The sequence below is a fragment of the Lipophrys pholis genome, assembly GCF_963383615.2.
Source record: "Lipophrys pholis genome assembly, chromosome: 18".
NCBI lineage: Eukaryota > Metazoa > Chordata > Actinopteri > Blenniiformes > Blenniidae > Lipophrys > Lipophrys pholis.
Window position 1 is genome coordinate 8,821,383 of NC_137646.1, and position 23,650 is coordinate 8,845,032.

The following is a 23,650-nucleotide window of genomic DNA, read 5'->3' on the forward strand; positions in this document are numbered from 1 at the left end:
AGAGTCCATGCAGGGATGAGAAGTGCAGGTCAATAATGTCAAACAGCTGCAGCTGTTGAAACATGTCAGTCTGATCCATTAATAACTCGCTGTAAGTTTACTGCAGTCTCCACTTTCTGTTACCATGGCTGTCTGCACAGGAAGTGAAAATGAAGTGACTGAAGCCGCTTTACAGTCTAATAACACATAAAGCCTTTGACCAGAGAACTTCACCGATGGTGTAAATAATTCTACAAGCCACTGGGCATGACTGCCTTTTTTTCCTCACAGATTAAATGGTGCCAAAGTCACCATAATTCTTCTTGAAAGTCTTTGAATGTTTCATCTTTGAATAAAGGGCCTGCAGCTCCAAACTGGTCTCCAAGAGGATCTAATCTTATCTCAAATGTGTAAAAATGAAAAAGAAGATTTTTTGCAACTTTATGAAAATAAAACTAGTGTTCCTATTTGTCCATTGGATTTCAAACTGTTTCAGTAAGAGTAGAGGCAATCATCAAACACGAAGACTCACATTTGAGCAGAAGTTAACACCAAAATACACAACAACGCAGTAGTGGATTAAAATAAATTCTTACAATAAGGATGACTTTGTGAAATTGGTCATGTTAAAATCAGATTGCTGTACTTTTACTCAGGAAATACAAAGAAATGTTGCATTGATTTTGAAAAAAGTTCCTTAAATGAGAACATTTTCAGGATGTACTCATCACTTTAGTATTTAGCTTATACGGTTCTTAGCAAGGCTCCACCATATCCTAAAGCACTGTTAGTCCCATATGACCCAGCAGAACACTTGGTTCTCAGGCTGCTTGCTTGCTGGAGGCTTCTCTACAAGTAGAATGGGAGGCAGAGCATTCAGCTGTCAGGCTTCTCTCGTGTGGAACCAACCCCCAGTTTCAATTTGCTTGGGTTCCTTTGCTAACAAAACGAGGGGGCGTAGGTCATGGTTTTGTCCGCGTGTATTTATTTATTGGTGTGTGTGTGTGTGTGTGTGTGTGTGTGTGTGTGTGTGTGTGTGTGTGTGTGTGTGTGTGTGTGTGTGTGTGTGTGTGTGTGTGTGTGTGTGTGTGTGTGTGTGTGTGTGTGTGTGTGTATTGCCAACTTTTAGCAAAAACTACCGACCCGAAATTTTCAGAAATGATTCGTCATCATTCAAGGACCAATCAAGTACACTTTAGGATCGAACAGCTTCTGGGGAGGTGAGCTATTTAAATGTTGTGGACACACCAGAGTTCCTTGGTGAGCTGTCAGTCAGGGTGCACGGACTACTCATCCTGGGACTAGTCATCCTGGGACTACTCATGCTGGGACTAGTCATCCTGGGACTAGTCATCCTGGGACTACTCATGCTGGGACTAGTCATCCTGGGACTACTCATCCACGGACTACTCATCCTGGGACTAGTCATCCTGGGACTAGTCATCCACGGACTACTCATCCTGGGACTAGTCATCCACGGATTAGTCTTCCACAGACTACTCATCCTGGGACTAGTCATCCACGGACTAGTCTTCCACAGACCTCTCATCCTGGGACTACTCATCCTGGGACTAGTCATCCATGGACTAGTCATCCTGGGACTAGTCATCCATGGACTACTCATCCTGGGACTACTCATCCTGGGACTAATCATCCACGGACTAGTCATCCTGGGACTAGTCATCCACGGACTACTCATCCTGGGACTAGTCATCCACGGACTAGTCATCCTGGGACTACTTATCCTGGGACTACTCATCCTGGGACTAGTCATCCACGGACTACTCCTGGGACTACTCATCCTGGGACTACTCATCCACGGACAATTCGTCCACAAAACTACAACCCTGGACAACTCGTCCATGTGGTTCTGGACATCTCGTCCACAACAAATTTTTTTCAGCATTATTGATTTGAAGAATTTCAATATAGTATATTTGACACAAAAACATAAGATGTATATTTGATTATGAAGCAGTCTTAAGGGTTAGGATTAGATCTGGGGTGTGACCAGGTTTGTGCAGGTTTGAGAAGTTAAATTTGAGCAATTCTCAAGAGAAACAAAGCCATATGATATTATACTAAATACATATGGACATATACTAGATATATGAAAAATATATGAAATAATCTATTAGAAATAACAATATGTAAAAGTATATTGTTTATTCTTATTTATTTTCTCAAAAACATTCTGAAATCTCATCCAGAAAGAGTTGTCCGCTGAGGGTGCTGTCCATGGACGAGTTGTCCAGGGTTGCAGTTTTGTGGACTCAACTCAACTCAGCTTTATTTATAGAGCACTTTAAAACAACACCGTTGGCCAAAGTGCTGTACACAGACAGGCGCAAATAAAAATAATAAAAAATTTAATATATCAATATATCAATATATATCAATATCAATATCAATATCAATATCAATATCAATATATATCTATATCTATATCTATATCTATATCTATATCTATATCTATATCTATATCTATATCTATATCTATATCTCTATATATATATATCAATATATCTATCTCTCTCTCTCTCTCTCTCTCTCTCTCTCTCTCTCTCTCTGCAGTGGCTATGTAGTAGCAGGAAGTAAACACATATGCACGTTTATTTGAAGTAAAAGAGTGAAAGTTAAATATGATGGATGTGGACGAATTGAGAAGAGGCTACTACAAAGCCACTGTAAGCCGACCTTAGTCACACAGCAAATATATGTTTTCTCTCAAGTCCCAAATGTCGTCTCTCGTTTATCGGTAATCCCGGAAATATAAATACGACGAGTGGACACGCCCACATTCCACCAAAAACCAACATAACCAGCGGATTCTTAATCAAACTAAACACTTTTACCAAAACAAAGATATTACATTTACAATATTGCACAAGAAATAATAAATGTGTAAAAGGAAAAATAAATTAAATATGTCAAACTTATTCTTAATGGAACAGTGCCATCTATTGGCATGAACAGAGATTGTTCAACATGACGTCCTTCCAGCAGGAATGGTGTGATCAGGTATGGACTAGTTCCCCTGAACAGAAAGACCTCCCACAGCCGTCACTGATTTGCTTTGTATTGCTTTTGTCTTTTCCAGACGGCTTGACTCGTCCAGTAAATGCAATGACAAAAAGCAAATGGAAAAGACAAAGACAAAACAGGAGAAGCGTTGACAAAATGGAACAAGCAAAGACAAGATAGAAAAAGAAAATGACTACCTTTGTATGTTTTTTGTATTATTGATTCTCTTTATAGTTCCACATTTATTTCCTTTTAATTTTGGCACTCCTGTGATTCCACAGTAGACTGCCTGACTGCTGCCCCAGCTGTACCAGCATCACATTGCCACCAGGCAGGGCTGCTCTCCCACCTTACAGCAAGCTAAGTTTTATTCTTGTACGGTTGTCAGTGTTGGTTCAGTGGGTGTTTATTTTCCTTTTAGTTGAGTGTTTATTCTTGTATGTTAAATAATTTGGGCTGTGGTTCCCTTGATTTTGTTTCTCTTTATTGTTTGTGTATCTATTCTTTTTTTATTTTTTTCATTTTATTTTTCTTGTCACATTGTCTATTGCAGGGCATATTCAGTATTTATTTATTTATTTTTTGCAGCTGACAGGAGCTTTGAGCCTTCGGTGCGTGGCAGCCAGATCCCCTGGTGGTGGTGTTACCTTTTCCTTTTGCAGTGCAGTGCTCTAGTTGTCCTTGGTTTAGTGTGACACGTGTTGTTTTAGGTAGGAGCCCTGAAAAGAGGGAAACTTCTCCGTTCCAGAAAGAGAGCTCAATGCTAACAACGAGCCACTGGAGCCAGGAGCTGCGGCTGCCTTCCTGTGGACGAACTCTGTGGTGGAACTCAACTGCATATACTCAGTCTCTCCTCTCCACTCCCTCCATCTGTCAACTCTCATCACAGCGAACTGAAAATCACCATCGACAGTGGAAATTACTTCTTTATTCGCACTGGTTGTGACATTCTCGCTCTGGTCTGATTATATAATTAATAGCGGATATGATTTGACAAACCTTGTGCCACGCCCCCATCGGGGTCTTCTTCATGTTTAGTAATATACCCTCAAAGTTGGTGCCGTCGAGTTGTCGACCAACTATAACATGATATTAGTGGCTAAAAATTGATGTTTACACATGTTCTTGAAAATTGCTTTATGTGCAAAAATGAATCCCTTATGATGTCCATACACTCTAAAGAGAGAGTGATTGTGGCTAAATCTTCACTCAAAAGGAAATGTTTAATTGCACTCCTGCTTTTGCTATCAGGCAACATTGAACCCAACCCAAAGGCCCCCGCAAACACATCGATACCCCTGAAGAATTCAGAGGTGGGTCTGGGCTTGGTATAATGCATATTAATGCTAGAAGCCTGGTGTCCAAACTAGACCAAATCAAAATATAGATTCAGTCAACAATCACCGATATTCTTGTGCGTTCTGAAACTTGGCTAAATAAATCAGTTTCTGAAAATGACATTGATATCTCAGGTTATAATACTTTCTGATGTGACCGCCCCAAAAAAGGAGGAGGGGTTGCAATCTACTTCAAAAATGAGTTTCATGCAACTTTGCTGTCCTCCCTGTCAATTCAGAAATCATTTGAAAGTCTTGCCCTGAAACTTGACTTTTCTAACGGCCAGGCCCTCAAAATGATGGGCTGTTACAGACCCTGCAGTGATACTCTCACATCCCTGCACAGTCATGTGATGGGAGTCATTTCAAATGAATTTGTCTTAGTCGAGGACTTAAATCTGGACCGGTTGACTCCAACTTCGGGCAACCTGAAGTCTGTTTGTGACTCTAAATCTGGTCCAATGAATCGACATCGGCCTAACATTAATCAACCCAACAGATCATCTTTAATTGATCTAATTTGAACTAATGCTCCACAAAGATATACTGACATTGGCATTTTTGCAAATGACCTGAGCGATCACTGTGTTGTTGCTGCAACTAGAAATGTGAAGTTGCCAAAAATAAAACCTTGAATATTGACAAAAAGAAATATGAAGCACTTCAATGATCAAGCTTTTATTCATGATTTGTCTCATGTCAACTGGTCCAGAGTGCCTCTTTTTGATGACATAGAATTTTCCTGGCAATACTTTTATGATGAGTTCATTAGGCTCATTAACAAACTTGCACCCTGTTGTACATACAGGGTGAAGAGACGAAACAATCCTTGGTTCTCGCCCGAGATTAAGACTATTCTTAAAGACAGGGATGCTGCCTGCTCGAGGGCGAGAAAAAGTCAAACTGACCATGATTGGCTCCATTTTAGACAGCTTACAAACAAATGCGCCTTTTTAATAAAACGGGCCAAATCTGAATTATACCTTTCTGAAATGACATATATATTTATGCCTTGATACAATATATGAAAAATATACAATTATTTACAAACTTCATATTTCTTTCTTTTTTTAAAGAAACAACCCGGAAATTGTATTCAGTGTTATCAACAATACAAATGCATTAATTTCTGCTTCTTAGTTGTTTGGCAAAGACGTTATTATAAAAACTATAATTATAAAAACATTCTGCTATGAAAATATTTGAATTGCAAGAAAAATATCTAATAATTGTAACTGATGTCCCTCCTCCGTTGAATTAGTATTTCCTAAACATTACAAAATATTACCAAACACAAGATTGTGATGTTTTTGTAATTTTGCAGGCAAATTCACAAATATTTCTGCCAAGAGCTCCGGGTCAGATCACGACAGCCACATCTTCAGAACCTCGTCACTCTGCGCACTCCTGGAGAGGACCCACACGTCTCTGACGTCTTCATACTGGGAGACAATGGCGTCCCCTGCAGACCCTTCCTGCTGACCGCCTACCTCAACCTGCAAGGACAACACCAACAGCGCTACGACGACTCCCTGTGTGCTGCCAGGGTCACTGTTGAGAGGACGTTTGGCCGTGGAAGAGACAGTCCATGTTCTGCACTCCGAGGTACAATATATATAATACATGTACTTTTTTTTTCCTATTATTGTTTCACTATGACTTGGTGATACTAGAAAAAAAGAGAGCCTCAATTAATTCTAAGATTTGACATTGATTACATTATACCATTTTTGGAACAGGTGAGGATGACCCCAACCCATGTGAGCCGTATGGTGGTTGCGTGCGCTGTCTTGCACGACAGAGCTATCGCCATGGGAGAACCTCAGGATGAGAGACACTACGGGGACGACCAGCCACCTATTGATGCCTACACAGGGACACATGACGGCAAGGCCATACGGGATCATGTGGCTTCCACTTTCTTTTAACCTTAAGATGTGATAAGAACAATTTGACACAAATCCACATCAGAACTGAAGTATAGTTTAATAAAGGTGAATGAACAGAAACTTTATTTTTGATTTTGTTGTTATATCTGAAGCGACTGTGGTTTGCATATTTTAAATCATATCCATTGATTATACCTCTTCTTCATAAATTGTCCACTAAATTCAACCAAATAATCACACGAAAATAAATGTACGATAAATAAATTTTTGTTTTACTCAACAAAAATTAACTGCATTTGTGTTTTTGTTCTTTAAATATTTCCAGTTTGTCTTTGCATCAATGACAATATCATCTCTTGTTGTCATTTATTCCCATTGCTTGTGTAGCACCTGAAAGCGAATGCTTGTATGTAATTTATTTCTTTGTTTGTAGTTAATATTGTATTCAACTTTAGTTGTTTATTTTCTGTTCTTGTGTTCATGTAGTTAATTATATTGGCCAGCAGGGGGCAGAGTGAAGACTGTATAAGATAAACACAGCCAGTCGAGTGAGAGAAGAAGAGTAGTTTTCGTTTTTTTCCTGTGTTGAAGGCGAAGCTGCGGTGTGATCCCGTTTTGTTTTTTGGCGACTTGATTCTGTACCTGTCCTGCCAGTGGTAAATAAAGTCAACTGTTCTTCACGCCACGTCGATGCCGTCTGAGTGGTGTAACATTTTGGAGGTCCCACCGAGATCAAGGCGGACATTATTTCACGGCAGAGGACTGGTTTCAACTCCAGAAAAGCGGTAAAAATCGGACATGTCAAAATTGTCAACTACAAAACAACCCAGGCTCAAGTAGATACTTTTAAAAGACCGAAGAGACAATGTGTGGCATATCAGCAAGAGAAAAAGGATTGCACTCATTGTTTCAAGTGTGGCAGTGACACACAATGGGCAAGGGGTTGTAAAGTGGGGGGCAGACAGAATTATTCAGGAAACGTGTAGAGGCTGTGACTGGGGGACGACCCATAGCCTCTGAAGTAAAGTCCCAGAATAACTCAAAGCTGAAACCTTAAACAGGGTGTGTAGACTTGTGCCAAGTTAAGATGGAAAGAAAAAAACTCCCAGCTTATCATCCCTCAACATCTTCAAAGTTAAATGCGAATCTCAAAGATTACCAACCCTCTCACTCAAACAAGCCTAGTACAAAACGCAAACAAGTGGCACAACTAGTTGGCAAAAAGTGTCTTGTCTGGTGCAAAATGAACAATGTTAAGACACAAGCCTGGTGGGACACAGGAGCCCAAGTGTCCATTATGAGTGAGGCATGGAAATCTCAAAACTTAGCTGATACGATAACCCGTCCAATCAGCGACCTGTTAAATAGTGATGAACTACTGGACTTAAGAGCTGCGAATGGCTCAGAAATTCCCTTTGAGGGCTGGGTTCCAGTTAGTTTCAGTCTGTGTGATCCAAATGCAAAACAGGCAAAGGCTGAGGAGATATTAGTTCCAGTTCTCGTGAGTAGAGACATATTGCAGAGGCCTATAATAGGATTTAATGCCATTGAGTAAATTCTAACAAACAAGGAAGACCAGATTCAGCCCATTGAAAGTATTTCCTTGCTTAGAAGTGCATTAAAACTAGGATCAGGAAGGGCAGAAGCATTGCTAAATGCCATTCAGAACGCTACAAATGAGAATGTCACTTACCTTGTTCGAACCATTGTGTCCCAGGGGGACAAATGAATTGTATTACTTGCCCTGTTAAAACAGATGGCAAAGTAAGGACGGAAATGCTTTTTGAACCAGAGGAGAACTTATCATTGGAGGAAGGACTAAAAATCACCTGTCAACTAATAAGTGTTTCCTGTTCCTCTCGTAAAGTTAACATTTATGTGAGGAATACCCTTCAACATGACATCACAATACCAAGTAAAACGGTGATAGGGAGCATACAGAGAATAAGTGATTATAACTTGGTGCAACCAGAGGAACACGTCGTTACTCCCGTTGTTACAGAAAGTTCACAGAGCCTATCGTGCTCCACCAACGGATCACCTCAAGGCGGCTCTCAAGAGAAACCATATGATCCACCTGTCAACCTGGACCATTTGACCAGTGAACAACAAGTCGTGGTGAAACAAATGCTCAGGGAGGAATCCGGAGTATTCAGAAATTCAGATGATGTAGGTTACATCAAAAACTTAAAAATGGACATTAAGTTAACTGACGGTGTCCCAGTAGCCAAAACATACAATGCAATACCACATCCATTGTATGATGAGGTCAAGAATCACATTCAGGACTTTTTGAACAAAGATTTTATCCGCAAATCCACTTCTCCATATGCAGCTGCAGTCGTTTGCGTGAGAAAAAGTTACGGGAGCCTGAGACTCTGCATTGACTACAGGGGGCTCAATAAAAAGACAATCCCAGATAGGCATCCTATACCACGCATACAGGAGATACTTGATGGTCTTGGTGGAAACGTTTGGTTCAGTGTCCTGGACCAAGGCAAAGCGTATCATCAAGGGAGCGTTAGTGAGGATTCAAAGAAATTCACTGCCTTTACTACCCCATGGGGGCTGTATGAATGGAACAGAATTCCATTTGGGCTCACAATGCACCATCAACTTTCCAGCGTAGTATGGAAGAGAGTCTAGAAGGCCTGAGAGACAAAATATGCATTCCATATTTAGATGATATTTTGGTGTACAGTAAAACATTCACACAGCATGTTGAGGATGTGAGAGCTGTCCTAAAACGACAAGAAGACTGGGGAATTAAACTGAGGCCAGATAAGTGCGACCTGTTCAAAAATGAAGTCCGCTATCTTGGCAAAGTGATCTCAGCTGAAGGCTACAGGATGGACAACAAAGAAATAGCAGCTGTACAAGCGCTGAAAACCAAACCCCCAATGAACATAAAAGAACTGCGTAAACTTCTGGGTTTTCTAGGGTACTATAGAAGCTTTGTGCAAGACTTTTCTCGCCATGCAAAATGTCTCTATGACTTGCTCTCGACAGACGTAACCCCAAACACTGAGTCAAAGCCTACCTCCCGGTCAGTTGGGGCTGGACAACTCCCCCCAAATCAGAAAATAGTCTGGAATGACGCCCACCAGCAAGCTCTGAACTATTTAGTTGATGTCCTGACTAATCCACCTGTGATGGCCTATCCAAGGTTTGAGGATCCATTCATTCTTCACGTGGATGCATCAGAACAAGGACTGGGAGCGGTCTTATACCAGAGGCAGGAAGGAAAACTCAGAGTTACTGGGTACGGCTCACGGACTTTGACACCAGCAGAAAAAAACTACCGATTGCATTCAGGGAAGCTCGAGTTTTTAGCGCTCAAATGGGCTGTTACAGACAGGTTCAGAGATTATTTGTTTTATGCTCCCTCTGTAACAGTCTACAGTGATAACAACCCTGTTACTTATGTCTTGAGCACAGCTAAACTGAACGCAACCGGACATCGCAGGGTATCTGAGCTCGCAGACTTCAACATAACACTGAAGTATCGTCCAGGAAAAACAAACGCAGACGCAGATTTTCTGTCTCGTACTCCTGTGAGTATGGACTCTTAAATGAGCGAGTGTACAGAGCAGTACACCCCTGACATGTTAAACGCAATATTCTGTGCTGTTGAAATGCAAAAACCGTCAAGAAGTGGATTGGGTCTCAGCCATTACCTGCAACCCAAAGGTACAGGACTTAGCGGCACATGATCAGCTAGACATAAAAGTAACACTACAGGAGTTACTACAAGCTCAGTTGCAAGACCCACACATATCCCACATACTCCAGTTGAAAACATCTGGGGAAAAACCAGACAGAAGAGCTATAAAGATGGACACGCCAAAAACTAAACAGCTGTTACATGAATGGAAAAGACTACATGTTTTGCAAGATGGTCTGTTAAAACGTAAAACGGCAACATGTACTCAAATTGTGCTTCCGGAACAGAACAAAGAGCTGGTGTACAAGTACCTGCATTGTGAGATGGGACATTTAGGGGTAGAACGAGTTTTACACCTTGCGAAGCAGAGGTTTTATTGGCCTGGGATGCAAAAAGATATTAACTTTTTCATATCAGAAATATGTTTTTTTCCTGTGTTGAAGGCGAAGCTGCGGTGTGATCCCGTTTTGTTTTATGGCGACTTGATTCTGTACCTGTCCTGCCAGTGGTAAATAAAGTCAACTGTTCTTCACGCCACGTCGATGCCGTCTGAGTGGTGTAACACTTGCTCTGTAGACTTTCCAACAGCTTTACTTGGAGAAGAAGTTTCTTCTTCTGCAGCTCCTGTAGTTGTAATTCTCCCAACAGAACCTGCTGCTGAAACTTGTACACTCTCTCAGATGCACTTGGCTTCTTCCTGGTCCAGTGTGTGGAGGCTGCAGGCTGGCTCTGACTCCGTCGTGGACGTGGGCGTGTCTGAGAGATGGGTGCAGCAGCTGAGGCCTGTGAAGTGGACGCTGCAGCTGGGGTCTGTGAAGTGGACGCTGCAGCTGGGGTCTGTGAAGTGGACGCTGCAGCTGGGGTCTGTGAAGTGGACGCTGCAGCTGGGGTCTGTGAAGTGGACGCTGCAGCTGGGGTCTGTGAAGTGGACGCTGCAGCTGGGGTCTGTGAAGTGGACGCTGCAGCTGGGGTCTGCGGAGGAGATGCTTCTTCTTGTGTCATCGATGAAGTGGACGGTACAGCAGGGGTCTGCGGAGGAGATGCTTCTTCTTGTGTCATCGATGAAGTGGACGCTACAGCAGGGGTCTGGGTGGGCGTCCTCACACCGACAAACTCGGACATGACGGTGTCAGCAGTGTCAGCAGGCAGCACTGCTTCATACACGTCATTTCCTGAAATTCATATAATAACGGCAATTAGCAATGTATATGACCATGGAATGTTAAGTTGTGTGTTGAAATGATATTGCTATATTACCACCCAACAAAAGTTTAGAATTACTATTGAAAAAATAGGTACATACAGTATAAACCCTCTTTCATTACAGAATAAGTCATAACATTCCATCTTATTACTGATTATGCTGACACATCATCAAATGCACTGTGAAACATGCTAATAAATTCAAATGATCAATGTACACCTGTATCTTTTTTAACAGGATAGATGAGGTGTTTGGTTATTGAAACCAGAATATAGAGCGTTTATGGTGGCAAGTTCAAGGTCCATATTAAAAATAGATTTTGTGATAAACATAACGTGGTTCTCTTTCAGGTATAGCAGCGGACAGTTGATTCGGAAATGTCATTATTTGAAAACTTTATAGACCTCGATATACACAATCTGCTTCACTTTCCGTGATTGTCGATGGCCCTTTGGCAATGTAAATACCGACATCGTGAACACTAATAATCACACATCAGTGTCACTATAATCCGACTTCGGCCTTTTATAAATTTGAGGTAAATTAACTTAAATTTATTGAAATATCTGCAGATTAGAAACTTTGTTCAAATAAACCTGAACAACTCGCTTATCAAACCCTGGCAATCGCCACTGGAAAAAGTCATTGTTAACGACTGTTTGAGAAAAGCTATTATATCAGAGATTTTTGATTTATTGACTCTTTCAATTCCCACTTTGACTGCTTGGAAGGAAAAGTCCACATTGAAATCCCAAACGAAGACTGGAAAAGAGCTTGTGCCAATACACACAGAATATCAACAAATGCGCTATTAAAATGAACACACTCTAAATGGTTAATACGTCTGTATTTTACACCGGCGGACCTGCATCGCTATAATATGAACATACCGGACGTCTGTGCTAAGTGCACGGATGCACCAGGAATATTTTTCACAGTGTTTGGCAATGCAGAGCAATAAAAAGCTTCTGGGAGGAGGTCACAGCTACAATTGAATAAAGAATCTCAAAAGTAATTGAACTGGAGCCTAAACCTTTGTTAGAAGGTCAATAAACATATTTACCTCAAAGGGAAACAAACATTCACACATAAAGAACCATTGCAATGGTTTGAAAACTCATCAGAGAACAATAACACAGAGGACAAGACAGACTGTTGCCGGCAGGCCATTAGAGAGGATCACATAGAAATTAAAGTCTAAAGCACATATCTTTGAGAGAATATGGAGGCTTTGATTCAATATATTAACGATCCAACAGAGCAGCCCGACGGAGCGACTGTATAAATGCAGACCCCAAATAACAACACTCTTCAGACTGTACTTTTTCAGCTAAATTGTAGTTATTAACTTAATAATACTTAAAATTCACTTTATATACTGTATGTATATATACATTTGTGTTTTTTTAGACGTCAAACTTTAATATGGGAAGAGTATGTTTAGATAAGGCATAAGGCCAGAGAAGCACTTTTGTTCTGATTTGTTTTGTTTTTGTTAGTTTTTTCTCTTTTGTACAGCAATTCATTTTCAATATGATCGTGTAACACAACATATCTGAGAAGCTCTACTTTTGCTGTGAACATTTAAATAACACCATTGAAGCAAAAATAATTTATTTAAACACTTGTCTATGTAAATCAATGATTCAAAAAGAATATTTCATAATGATTTAATTAAACTTACACTCTGTCTCCAGGCCGTCTGGGACGCCGTCAAAACTCGCCGTGTCCCGCATGATGTCAATACTGTGGTTTGTTGCCTGACTCAGCTCCGGCGGTGGTCGTCCTCCTCCGGTCTTCCCAGACTGAATTCGGTCGTCTGTGTATCTTTTCTTTGTCTTTCTCATCATGTTGCTCCACTTTTCTTTCACCTCAGCCAATGTTCTTGGAGCTACGCATTAACCTCTTCGACAATCTCACACCAGATGACATCACTTCTTCGTCGCTTCATTAGAATGCTTCTCTGTCAATACGGCCCAGTTTGCTTCTACCATTGATTGAATCACAAGACACCGTTTGGTTCTCCATTTTTTGCAACACCAGATGTAAACAAATTGTGGAATTGTGGGATATATTGCTGGTAACCAATGACTTTAACTACGATGTTAATTTTGACGGCAAACTAACGGGATGAAACAACACATATTTAACGGTCGGTTAGCTAACGGCGGGTTAAGGATTTAACTGGCGGTTATCGTTTCACCAGTGGTTAAAATAACAGAGTTTTGAACAACCGGGCCCAGAGAGTCTTCCAGTAATAACCACCACTCAGGGTAAACAAAGAGAATGTGTCAGTAGTTAGAAGTATCTTGGTTTTGTGCTTGACCAGGAGCTTCTGGCGAGTGTGAGATTTTAGTGGTGGTGGCATGCACAACTGCCGGGTTCACCCACAGAGAAACGGAGTCGGGGCTTTCCAAATCCTTTCTTTTTATTAAAGTAAATCAAAATGTTCACAGAAATCTCACACTCTCAGACACGACGGCCTCTTTCAGGCTCTTCAGTGTGTCACTCTGCTCACGCCCGCCTGTCACCCTGTGAGTCCGGGCGGCTCGTCCTGCATGGGCAGAGAGGTGAGGCAGCACACCTGATTCCTATCAGGGCTTAATCACCTCTCTACTACAACACACACACACACACACACACACACACACACACACACACACACACACACACACACACACACACACACACACACACACACACACACACACACATTTATATATATGATATTACATAAGCCCTTATTTTGTGTACAAATCTGCGTGTCCTATAATTAGCTGTTTAGTATCTCAAAACTATGTCCTGGACTGTCATTCCCGGGTGGCGTTGTCTGCATTTCTTTTTGGTGAATAGAACAATGAAAATGCTGAATATCACACAGAGAGGAACCTAATTAATTTCTCAGAACAACAGAACACAGAACTTGGTGAGAGCTCCTCCTTAGCAGCGTGTGTGCAGGGAGCAGCGCTGGCTCTAAAATTAGAAGTAAAGCTTCTAATCATCTAACTGGTGCCTTTGTTAAGGAGAGCATGAGCAGCTGGTCCTGACCAGCCTTCACCTCCCCCACTCCTCTCCATGTCCATATGCTCTACATCTTGACAGACACAAACACAAGGAGCTGTACAGCGTTTCTGCACTTGTGCATGAGGTGATCAACATGAGCGGGGAAGTTTAGCTGGCAGGTTTGAAAAAGGTACTAAGCTCAAGAATGGTACCACATGGAAACCAGGTTTTTAAGAAAGCAGCAAGTCTAAACAAAGTTATTCAGGTGAACCCACTGGATTAACAATAAGAAAGAGTGTTCATTTTGACACACTAGGCAATACACACATGTAAAATAAACAAGGAGGGCATAAGACTCATCAATATGATCAGATAATTACTGGCACTGGATTAGGAATGTATTTATTTAGGTGTTGGATATTCTTCATTTTAATTCAGGGATGTCAATTTCATTCAAATACAGAAGCCACATTTAGCCCAATTCAATCCTGTCTGGGTCAGACCAGTAAAGGTTATCATAGTACCCTGCAGAGAGGAGAACTCCAAACATTCTGTTTGTTTTATTTCAGAGGGACTCAAGGGCACTTAGAGACAGTCAAGTTGAGCATATTCAAGAAACATGGCATAGATTTGGGGCATTTTGCGGCTCTTTTTTATAAATCCACGATCAATTTGGCTTCATGTTTCACGGCAGTATCACAGGTCTCCTGACTCAACTGTCTGTTATATCTGCTACTCTCAGTAAAACAATGCCATTGTTAGAAACACCAGTTAACTTCATTCAAAATCATAAGTGAATAAAGTTTTTCGTAATCTCATGTATATATATGATCCATTGAGTGGCGGGTTTTAGAGAAAATACACTGTAAAACAGACCTGATGCTTACATTCTGCTCTGATTGCCAAAAGCATTAGTAGATGTCAAATATATTAGAAAGAAAACTCAGTTTGAATCAATAAATGAAGAATTAAGGATTATAAACTCATTAATCATCACATTTTGTTAGATACAAATGGTGGGTTGAGATAAAGAACCAATGAGGACAGTAACAGGTACTCAGTGTTATACGTTCCATCTGACAGTAAACAATGATGATATGATTCACCTGATGATTCATTTTGTGAACCTCAGCTTTGTCTTTAACATAACTGGTACAGAAACTGATCCACCTGATGGACTTTCTGAGACCAGATGGGACAAAACACATAATCCACATTCATCCTGAACACAGGTGCTCCACATGCAGGGGTGTGTACCCAGTCCCTTCTTCACTCCACCACCAGAACAGCAGTCAGACTTTCTGGGAGTAGAAACAACACCCTGCAGCAATAAGACAGCCTGAAAAACAATCAGCATCTGGTGTTCTGATAATACCTGGACAGAAACACCACAAAGACCAAGGAAATAATCCAGACTTCAGAAGAATGAAGTACACTGAACACTGGAGGAGGTAGAAGGTAGACAGCTTCAGATTAATGCTTGCCATCTCAGCTGACCTCCCCTGGACTACAAATGTCTTCTATCAGATGACCTCATCAGGAGGCTAAAACAAGCTCACCTCACACAACTCCTGCTGACTCATTTCTCTCAGGTAAGCCTCCTGACCTACTTCTACTGGGAGCTCCTCCATCTGATCAGAGGAGACCAGGGAGAACCTGCAGCAGGTGCTGAGGCTGCAGAACACATCATAAACAGACGTTTACTCGGTCACCCACTATATAAATGGCCCTCTACAGCTAAAGACCCTCCGAACACAGTCATCAGTGAGCTGGTGTTCTCTAGCTCTGGATCAGCAGGGTTAATGCCGCAAGATCAGTCAAACAAGATTACTGGGCATTGTTGGACCAAACGCTGGGACAATAAGCCGAAGTGTACTTGAGAATATGCATATCTGCTGTGTTTACAGGAGCATGCAGTCAGGAATCACACGATCAGCTTCAGACAAAGCAGACAAACATGGTTTATATATCTGCTCCACAGAGCCTCACTGAACACTAACACAGATACAAATGGTATTAATTCTACTGCAATCACATTTTAAAATGTCGCTCATTAGATTTTGGAAATCACACATTTATTCAAAATGCAGTGGCTTCTGTGTAAGAATCAAGCAATCACTGACACGCAAAATAGAGAACAATCTCTGACAGTAAGTATGTTTGTCCAACGCTTTCAATCGCAGTTTGAAGAAAAAAAACCTCAACATGGATTCCAGTGCTTCTTTTCTCTCGATATATTTGATGCTGCCCGTTGTATGTCACAGTGTTGTCATATGTGAGGGAGAAATAGACTCACCTTTGGGCTCTGCCTGCCGTGTGTGTGCTCTCTCAGTGTGAGAAGACTATGAGCTGGAAAGACTGTAAGCTGGAAAGACTATGCACTCTTAGTGTGATCACACCGTGAGCGAGACAGACTATGTGCTCTCAGTGTGGACTGACTGACTGACTGCTGGACAGACTTAAAAGATTTAAAACAGCTTTTATCATATTTCAGCGGAAATTATGAGGGAAAGAAAGTTAGGTTTTCTTTATGCTCTCAGCAATTTAAGAGTTGGACAGTTTTTCTGTTTCCTTGCCTTGCTGATATGTTAATGAGCAGCATATTATGGATATTTGTCCAATTAGTGCTGTTGAACTCCAAACTCAACTCTTTTCTTCACACGACTCCCTGCTGTGTGACTTTCTTTTGCTTCACACTAAACTCTGAGAATTAAAGCTCTTCGGATTTTTCACTCCATGTGCATGTGTTGTACTCATTTAGCTGATTGGGTGCAGATTTAAAGCCATTTGGTTTGATTCTTCAGGGATATTTTGCAATCTTCTTTTTTTAAAAAGGTGTCTTTTCAGTTTCCACCACTGGGGATAACCAAAGTGTCACATTTTACTACACATGTGAATGGATTCTGCAGAAGATCCGTGGCTAGCAGACATAAACGTGATAGGGAATAAAGTGACTTTTAAGTTGGATTCCGGAGCGGACGTCACAGCTATTTCAGAACAAACATTTGAAAACTTTAAAAGCAAAAATGTTGGAAACGGAAAAGGCACAAAAAGCACTCTATGGACCAGGTGGTACTGCACTACCTGTGTTGGGGTCCACAACAGAGACCATCACATATGGTGACAGGAGCACATCTGAGAAAATCTACGTAGTCAGAAACCTACGTGTGGCACTGCTCAGTTGAACAGCTCCTGTGAGACTGAAACTAATCGCCAGAGTTGACATGATAGACCAGTGTGCCTGATAAGGCTTTTCCACCAAAAAGAACCAGGTTCTAGTTCAGGGCCAGTGCCAGAGCCGGTTCTTAAATGAGCACCACCAAAGAACCAAGTGAGAGTTACGTCATTGTGTCACTCCAAAACGTGAAACGTCACTGATTTCAACAATTTTGCGTGGAGAGCGCTCATCCAGGTACAAGGAGACGGACTGTATTCATCGGTTTAGTCCGGATCGCTCCATCTAGTCTGACCTGAGCCTCAGATGCACCAAAGAGCCAGAAAACTTTACGTCTCTTTGTATCTCCATTGGTGTTTTTTGCTTCCTTTAGTCCAGAGCCCCGGGGTGGACACTGAGCGGAAAAAAAATGACGCGTGAATGAGTTTGGGTCTTATTTTTCAATATTTCAGCATTACATTGTGAATTTCTGCTCCTTTCACTTTATTTCTGGGCGTGTCTGAATCAAATGCTTCAACATGGAGGAATGGAGGTGTAGAATGATAGAACGAAGCTCTGAAAGCTGTTTCCAATGGCAACCTACGTAAACACACTGTGGTGTCCGGGTCAGGTTTGACTGGTGATTGGCTGGCAGCTACGAGCTCCGCATTTGTTGCACAATTTCCATCGGTCGCCAACCTGGGGGTTGGGGACGTCCTGGGGCCTTTGCCTTGCTCCCTGTTGTTTTATGGCCTGATCACTGTTTCTGGTGTTTCTCCTCTGGGGGAGAAACTGCTGGACGAGTTCAATGGAATCTTGAGCCCAACACTGTGTATTGGTTTGATAATTGTGAGGTGATCTTTTTATTTATTTCTAGGATCCAATGGTGGCTCAGGATATGCTCCTGTCTGCTACTAATTATGATCATTAGTAGAGGATAATTATTTTATCTGATCTCAGTGTGGCATGCACATAGTTAGATAAGTGCATAGTCACTCAGGCTGGTCAGACTAATAATAAATTTGCTGTTAAAAAATCACATTTCTTTGTAAAAAAAAATAGTCAGTGCAGCTATTTGACATATTCAGACGCACACAATGTTTCACTAACCTTCTGAAACGTCCTGCTGCAGCGGCAGAGTCTGAACTTCTTCAGGAGCTTCTCCTTCTGGGTCAGATTCTGGTTCATATTGGTTTGGTTGAATGGCATTTCTCTGTGACATAACAACAGATAGAATGTAAACAATAGCACATCATAAGGAGAGGAAGCACTTCATCCATTCAAGCCATGTGACAGAGAAATACTTCCTTTGTTTACAGTTTCAGCACAATCATACAATTCACATCAGAAAGTTAATGTTTGAACATGGAATAAGCACACACACACACACACACACACACACACACACACACACACACACACACACACACACACACACACACACACACACAGGGAGGACTTATTATAATATTTGGTGTTTTTGAAAAGTCAATTCATTTACAGTTGAATCTAAACTTTTTCTTGATGGTTGTGGCCACTTTGGGAATTTGAACTTGGTCTCAAAATGTTGCGTCCTTATTTGCACAGAATTTCCTCGCTCATGATACCAAGAGTTGTGTGATGTGAAGCAATCGCACTCTCAGAGACTGTGTCCCTCAGCTGCACGTCTCACTGTTTATTCACATACAAAAATATGAAATTTCTGTTGCACATTCATTTCCAAATACACAATTGACTGTTTACAATGTTTACAATTTCCATGAAGAAATGGAAAAAACAAGATTCTAATGTAAATTCCAAGTTTGAAATGTGACCTGATTTTTAATGCAGACGCAGAACTGTGATCAAAGACTCAAAGCCGGAGGAAGCTGATGTGGTTTATCTGTGGGCGAGCTATTTGAGCTGTCACGTCCGTGCCGGCGGTGTTTAACTACATTGCGCTGCATCATTTGGTTTCTGCACATGATGATGGTTGAAGAAATATAAATAGACATGGAGAGAGAGAGAGAGAGAGAGAGAGAGAGAGAGAGAGAGAGAGAGAGAGAGAGAGGGGGAGGGTGAGAGAGAGAGAGATTATCTAAATGTATTACAGCTATAATTCAGAAATAATTAATAAAAGGGAAATATTGAAATTCCACAGGGTTCTGTGCTGGGCCCAGGTTATTATTATTATTATTATCCGAGACTTATTTTTAGAAATGCTACAAGAAACTCCCCTTCTAACTATTATACTCTATGTTTCCCAACCCCCCAAAACATTTAAATGAACCAATTAACCAATCAATAAACCAATCAATTAATCAATTAAGTAATGAAGCAATTAATTAATTATCTGTTTCACCAAGAAAATCCAGCTCAACGGGCAGGATCACAGAATACATTAAAAGACACAGAAGGGCTTTAATTGCAAAGAAGAACGATAGTACGTGAAGGTGGTTATGTTAATTTTCAGACAGGATGCTGTGGTGAAGACTACAGTTTCCTTTGTTACCCATCATCTTTCAGTAACAGCTTTACAGTTCTGCAATGAGTTACTGACGAGTGCGTGAGAACAGTGAAGACCAACAGAATGCTCACAGCCAACACTGAGGAAATGTTTGTTCGCTAGATCATTTCTAGGTTCTTACCATAAAACCATCAACTCTTGGCATAATAAATCATATACTGTTGGAAAGCTTGCTGGTCACTTTTACACTTTTACACTTTCAGAACTTTGATCTTCAGTACGTCAGTAGCTACAACAGGTTAAATGTGTATTTAAGGAGCCTGAAAACTGACTTGAGGACCAGAGAATTAACTTCATAGCGTGTTAAATCATAACAAAGAAGGCTATAGATATTTTAACAAAGAGCTATCATTTCACAGTGTCGGACAGAATCAGGTGTACACTGAGGAAGTAATGAAAAGGAACTGTAATATTTCATAACAGAAGTTGTTATTGCATCTTCCTGACACCAAATGTTTAGAAGACTTTTAAGTGCTGAGCAGAGGAGGGAGTGATCATGTCCGGGTTAACTTTCAACCTGACGTTTGGTGACTCCAGTGCACCCACTGACTCAGCCATCCTCCACATTGTTGATGGGAACTCTGCTCCGGGTGTTCACATCAGGACTGTGACTGTTCATCCGTCGAACACCTCTCATGTCCATGTTCCTCCTGAAGGTGTCTGTGGTGAAATAATATGCCACCGGATCCAGCACCGTGTTCAGACAGGCCACCAGCAGGCTGTAGCGGTACGCAGCCACCATGGAGCAGGCTCTCTGCCCTCCGTTCACATACAGCAGCACCAGGGTAGCGTGATACGGGAGAAAGCTGAGCAGAAAAATAAGAACGCTTGTTGCAATCATCCTCTGGATCTTCCTGCTGTCCACGAGGTTGGTCTGTGCCACAGTGCTGTGTCGGACAGCGTGGACCAAACCCCAGGAACATATCAACATGATAAGCAAAGGGATCCCAAACCCCAATGAGAGTGTGGAAACAATCACTCCTAGTTGTGTTGCATAGATGGGCAGAGCATCAAAACAATCATGACTGTAAACGAGGCGGCGCTTGGAGAGGTAAATGAACAGGCTGGTACCGAATGTGAGAATCCATATCCCCAGACAGAACAGCCACGCCTTCTTTCTGACTTCCTGAACTCGTGGTGACATGGGAAAACTGACGGCCATGCAGCGGTCGAAGCAAATACACGTGAGGTAAAAAATACTTCCGTACATGTTGGCCTTCAGGATCAGACCGAGTCCTTCACACAGCCACTGAGGAAGGCCTGCAAATCCCAAGTGGTAGGAGATCCTCAGGGGCAGAGTCAGGATGAGCAGCACATCTGCAACAGCCAGGTTTGTCATGTAAACGATGGTGTGCGATCTGGATTGGGTGTGACTGCAGAAAAACAGCAGCGCTATCAGATTAAATATAAGGCCCACGACGAAGATGGACGAGTACATGCACACGAAGAAGATGTTGATGGATTCTCTGCTGTCATTGAGGCAGGCTGAGGAGCTGTTGATAGACATATTGGCCTGTGAGACATGGGAGAGAAGAACGGTTAAAAAATGGTTCGAAGAGCAGTCATAACCATGTCAAGAAAGACAAACTTTTTGAATAACTATTAAGCAGATTTGCTTTTCATCTGCTCAACATTAGACTTTATTATTTTGAAACTAAGCAGTGTTAACAATTTTTCATTATTCATATTATTCTGTTTTACATCTCTCATAAGAAAGGCTGTAAGCTGAAGGCTGAAGGTTAGAAGCTCTACTGTGTCTCAACAGAAGACGGTTTCACCACCCCACTAACACCTAACCGACACACAGACACACAGACCCAGCATTAAACACAACATATAAACCTTTCCACAAAAACACTGACTGTTAAACAACATGGTGGCCCAGCCGTTTTACATGAATCGTGCAAAGACAACAACTTCTGATGAAGAGCCGAGAAGGTCACTGTCTTGTGGGGCCAATCCCCGAGAAGCATAAATGTTCTAGAATTTCTTTGTTTGGTTCTTTTTCTGCCCTCGAATCTTGGTGGTGTTAACAGCTATAGAGTCCTCAGCCAGCCAAGACAACATTACATCTGACTCCATTTATGGAGCTGAAATAAATTGTTGAACTTGATCGATCGTCTCCTCTCCTCCTTCCAAATCCAAACATGCACCAACACCAGCAAGCACAAAACCTTCCTGTGAAATTACAACACTAAGCACATGAAACTGAGCAGTGAAAAATGACCTGTTCTATGACAAACAGTAAAAAGCTTGAGATAGTACCTGTGGAAATGGTTTCCGTTACTTAAAGTTACAGCCTTGGGAATACTCTGTGATGGATAACTCGGTGTAAAGGCTCCGCTGACAGTGTTTGTTCATTTAACGCTGCTATAATTATCTCTCAAACAAGGAAGCTCAGACTGGAGGAAGTCTCATTGCTGCAGTTTGCAACACTTATCAATGTTTGGAAACACAGACACAGAGTATGTGACTATCAAAAGAGTTCATGAAAACTGCTTAAAGCCTCAAATCAAGAGGTTGACAATCATTAAAAACAAGAGGTTTACTGGACTATAATTCACCAAACACTCCACTTATCTGTTTTACTGTGAGGAAGTTAAGAGCGACACTTGAGCGACTTGTAGCCAACATAATCCCTTCAAGGAGAAAAATACAACATGAATTGGACCTATGAGAATTAGTTAAATGAACCTTTTGAAAAACTGTAGAAAACACAAACCTGTTGGGTAGAAGAGAAGCTGCTACAAATTCTGGAATGTTAACTGTGAACAAGTTGTGCAATTCTATGCAGATGGTTTAAGTTGATACAAAATGTGAAAAAAAAAAAAAAAAAAACACACACACAACAAATAGCAACTCCCATGTAAATACAGGCACTTCAAACCACGAAAATTCTAATAAAAACAGATTTATGTGGTATGAGAAGTATTAATGTTTCCATATTAATGCCCACATCTATAAGACAACGTAATGTCACGTTTCGCAGTGTATACTGCTGTGTGTGTTTTTGTGTGTGTGTGTGGGCGTGTGTGCGTAGGTGGAGCGGACGGAGTAGGAGGCTCACCTGAAAGGGATGATTGAGGCCACTATATAGGAACCGGGTTTCCAGGCTCTCATCGCCAGATCGTCTCGTTTACCCCCGTGGTACTTTGACTCGGCCCCTCAAGCCTTTTTGTAACACCAATTGTTTATCGTGTACTACGGTACTTGGAGTAATCTGTGTAACTACCCTCCTGTGCAGTCCCGGTGTGCGCCGCGCTGTCCAGCTCGGGAGATCGCTCTCCGGTGACGTCAACCTCCGCCTTCACGCCACTCTCCGAGGATTGTCCGCCCGCTGGAGAGATCGCCTAAATAAACTCTTTTCTAAAACTCAACTTCCTCATCCTGTCGGCGCCTGAATCCTCCTTACACCTTACACCTTACATGACACGTAAATTAGATTACTTCATGAAAAGCTCAATGTAGATTTCTGTAGAAGCTTCAGTAGAATATGTGAAGAGCAACGATAAAAACCCTTTTATCATGTTTTTTTGTGTTTGGCTGTTTAGGGGGAAATTATTATGCCTGCCCTGTAATGTAATAATGGACCCAAATTCTAGCAAGTTGTTAGATTTAGGGCAAAGTGGTTTTATGTTTTAGCCTCGAGATCTTGTTACATTAATGACCAGTCATTACATTTTTGGTTTTAATACATTTTTATAAATTACATTTCGGGCTCAGCACTTTTTTTTACATTATGGACCAATTATTACATTTAAATTTTATTACATTTGTTTTGTCTAACAATTCAGGTCGTTACACATCGGGCTCGAAGAAGCTACTTTAGTTTCTGTGCCCAAAACTGTTAAGAAGACCTCCTGAAAATGGTGACGTTGGTTTTCCTGGTT

The 23,650-nt window shown here is 41.4% G+C and overlaps 1 protein-coding gene across 3 annotated transcripts; it reads right to left on the reverse strand.

The window, feature by feature from the left end:
* Positions 1 to 19,640: 19,640 nt before the first annotated feature.
* On the reverse strand, positions 19,641 to 23,088 carry LOC308124035 (lysophosphatidic acid receptor 6). Of its 3 annotated transcripts, none has more exons than XM_080486814.1 (2): positions 22,828 to 23,088; positions 19,641 to 21,273 (listed from the first exon to the last, which is right to left on the reverse strand). In XM_080486814.1, the coding sequence occupies exon 2, from the start codon at positions 21,265 to 21,267 to the stop codon at positions 20,311 to 20,313; it is 957 nt and encodes a 318-aa protein (XP_080342940.1). In that variant the 5' UTR covers positions 21,268 to 21,273; positions 22,828 to 23,088; the 3' UTR covers positions 19,641 to 20,310. The 3 variants fall into 3 exon arrangements, with proteins under 3 accessions (XP_080342940.1, XP_080342941.1, XP_080342939.1); XM_080486815.1 differs by lacking the exon at positions 22,828 to 23,088 and adding an exon at positions 22,483 to 22,745; XM_080486813.1 differs by lacking the exon at positions 22,828 to 23,088 and adding an exon at positions 22,026 to 22,134.
* Between the last annotated feature and the right edge of the window lie 562 nt (positions 23,089 to 23,650).

Excerpts from the sequence above, each read along its gene's own strand:
- LOC308124035 (XM_080486814.1), bottom strand. The coding sequence starts at position 21,267 with ATGTCTATCAACAGCTCCTCAGCCTGCCTCAATGACAGCAGAGAATCC.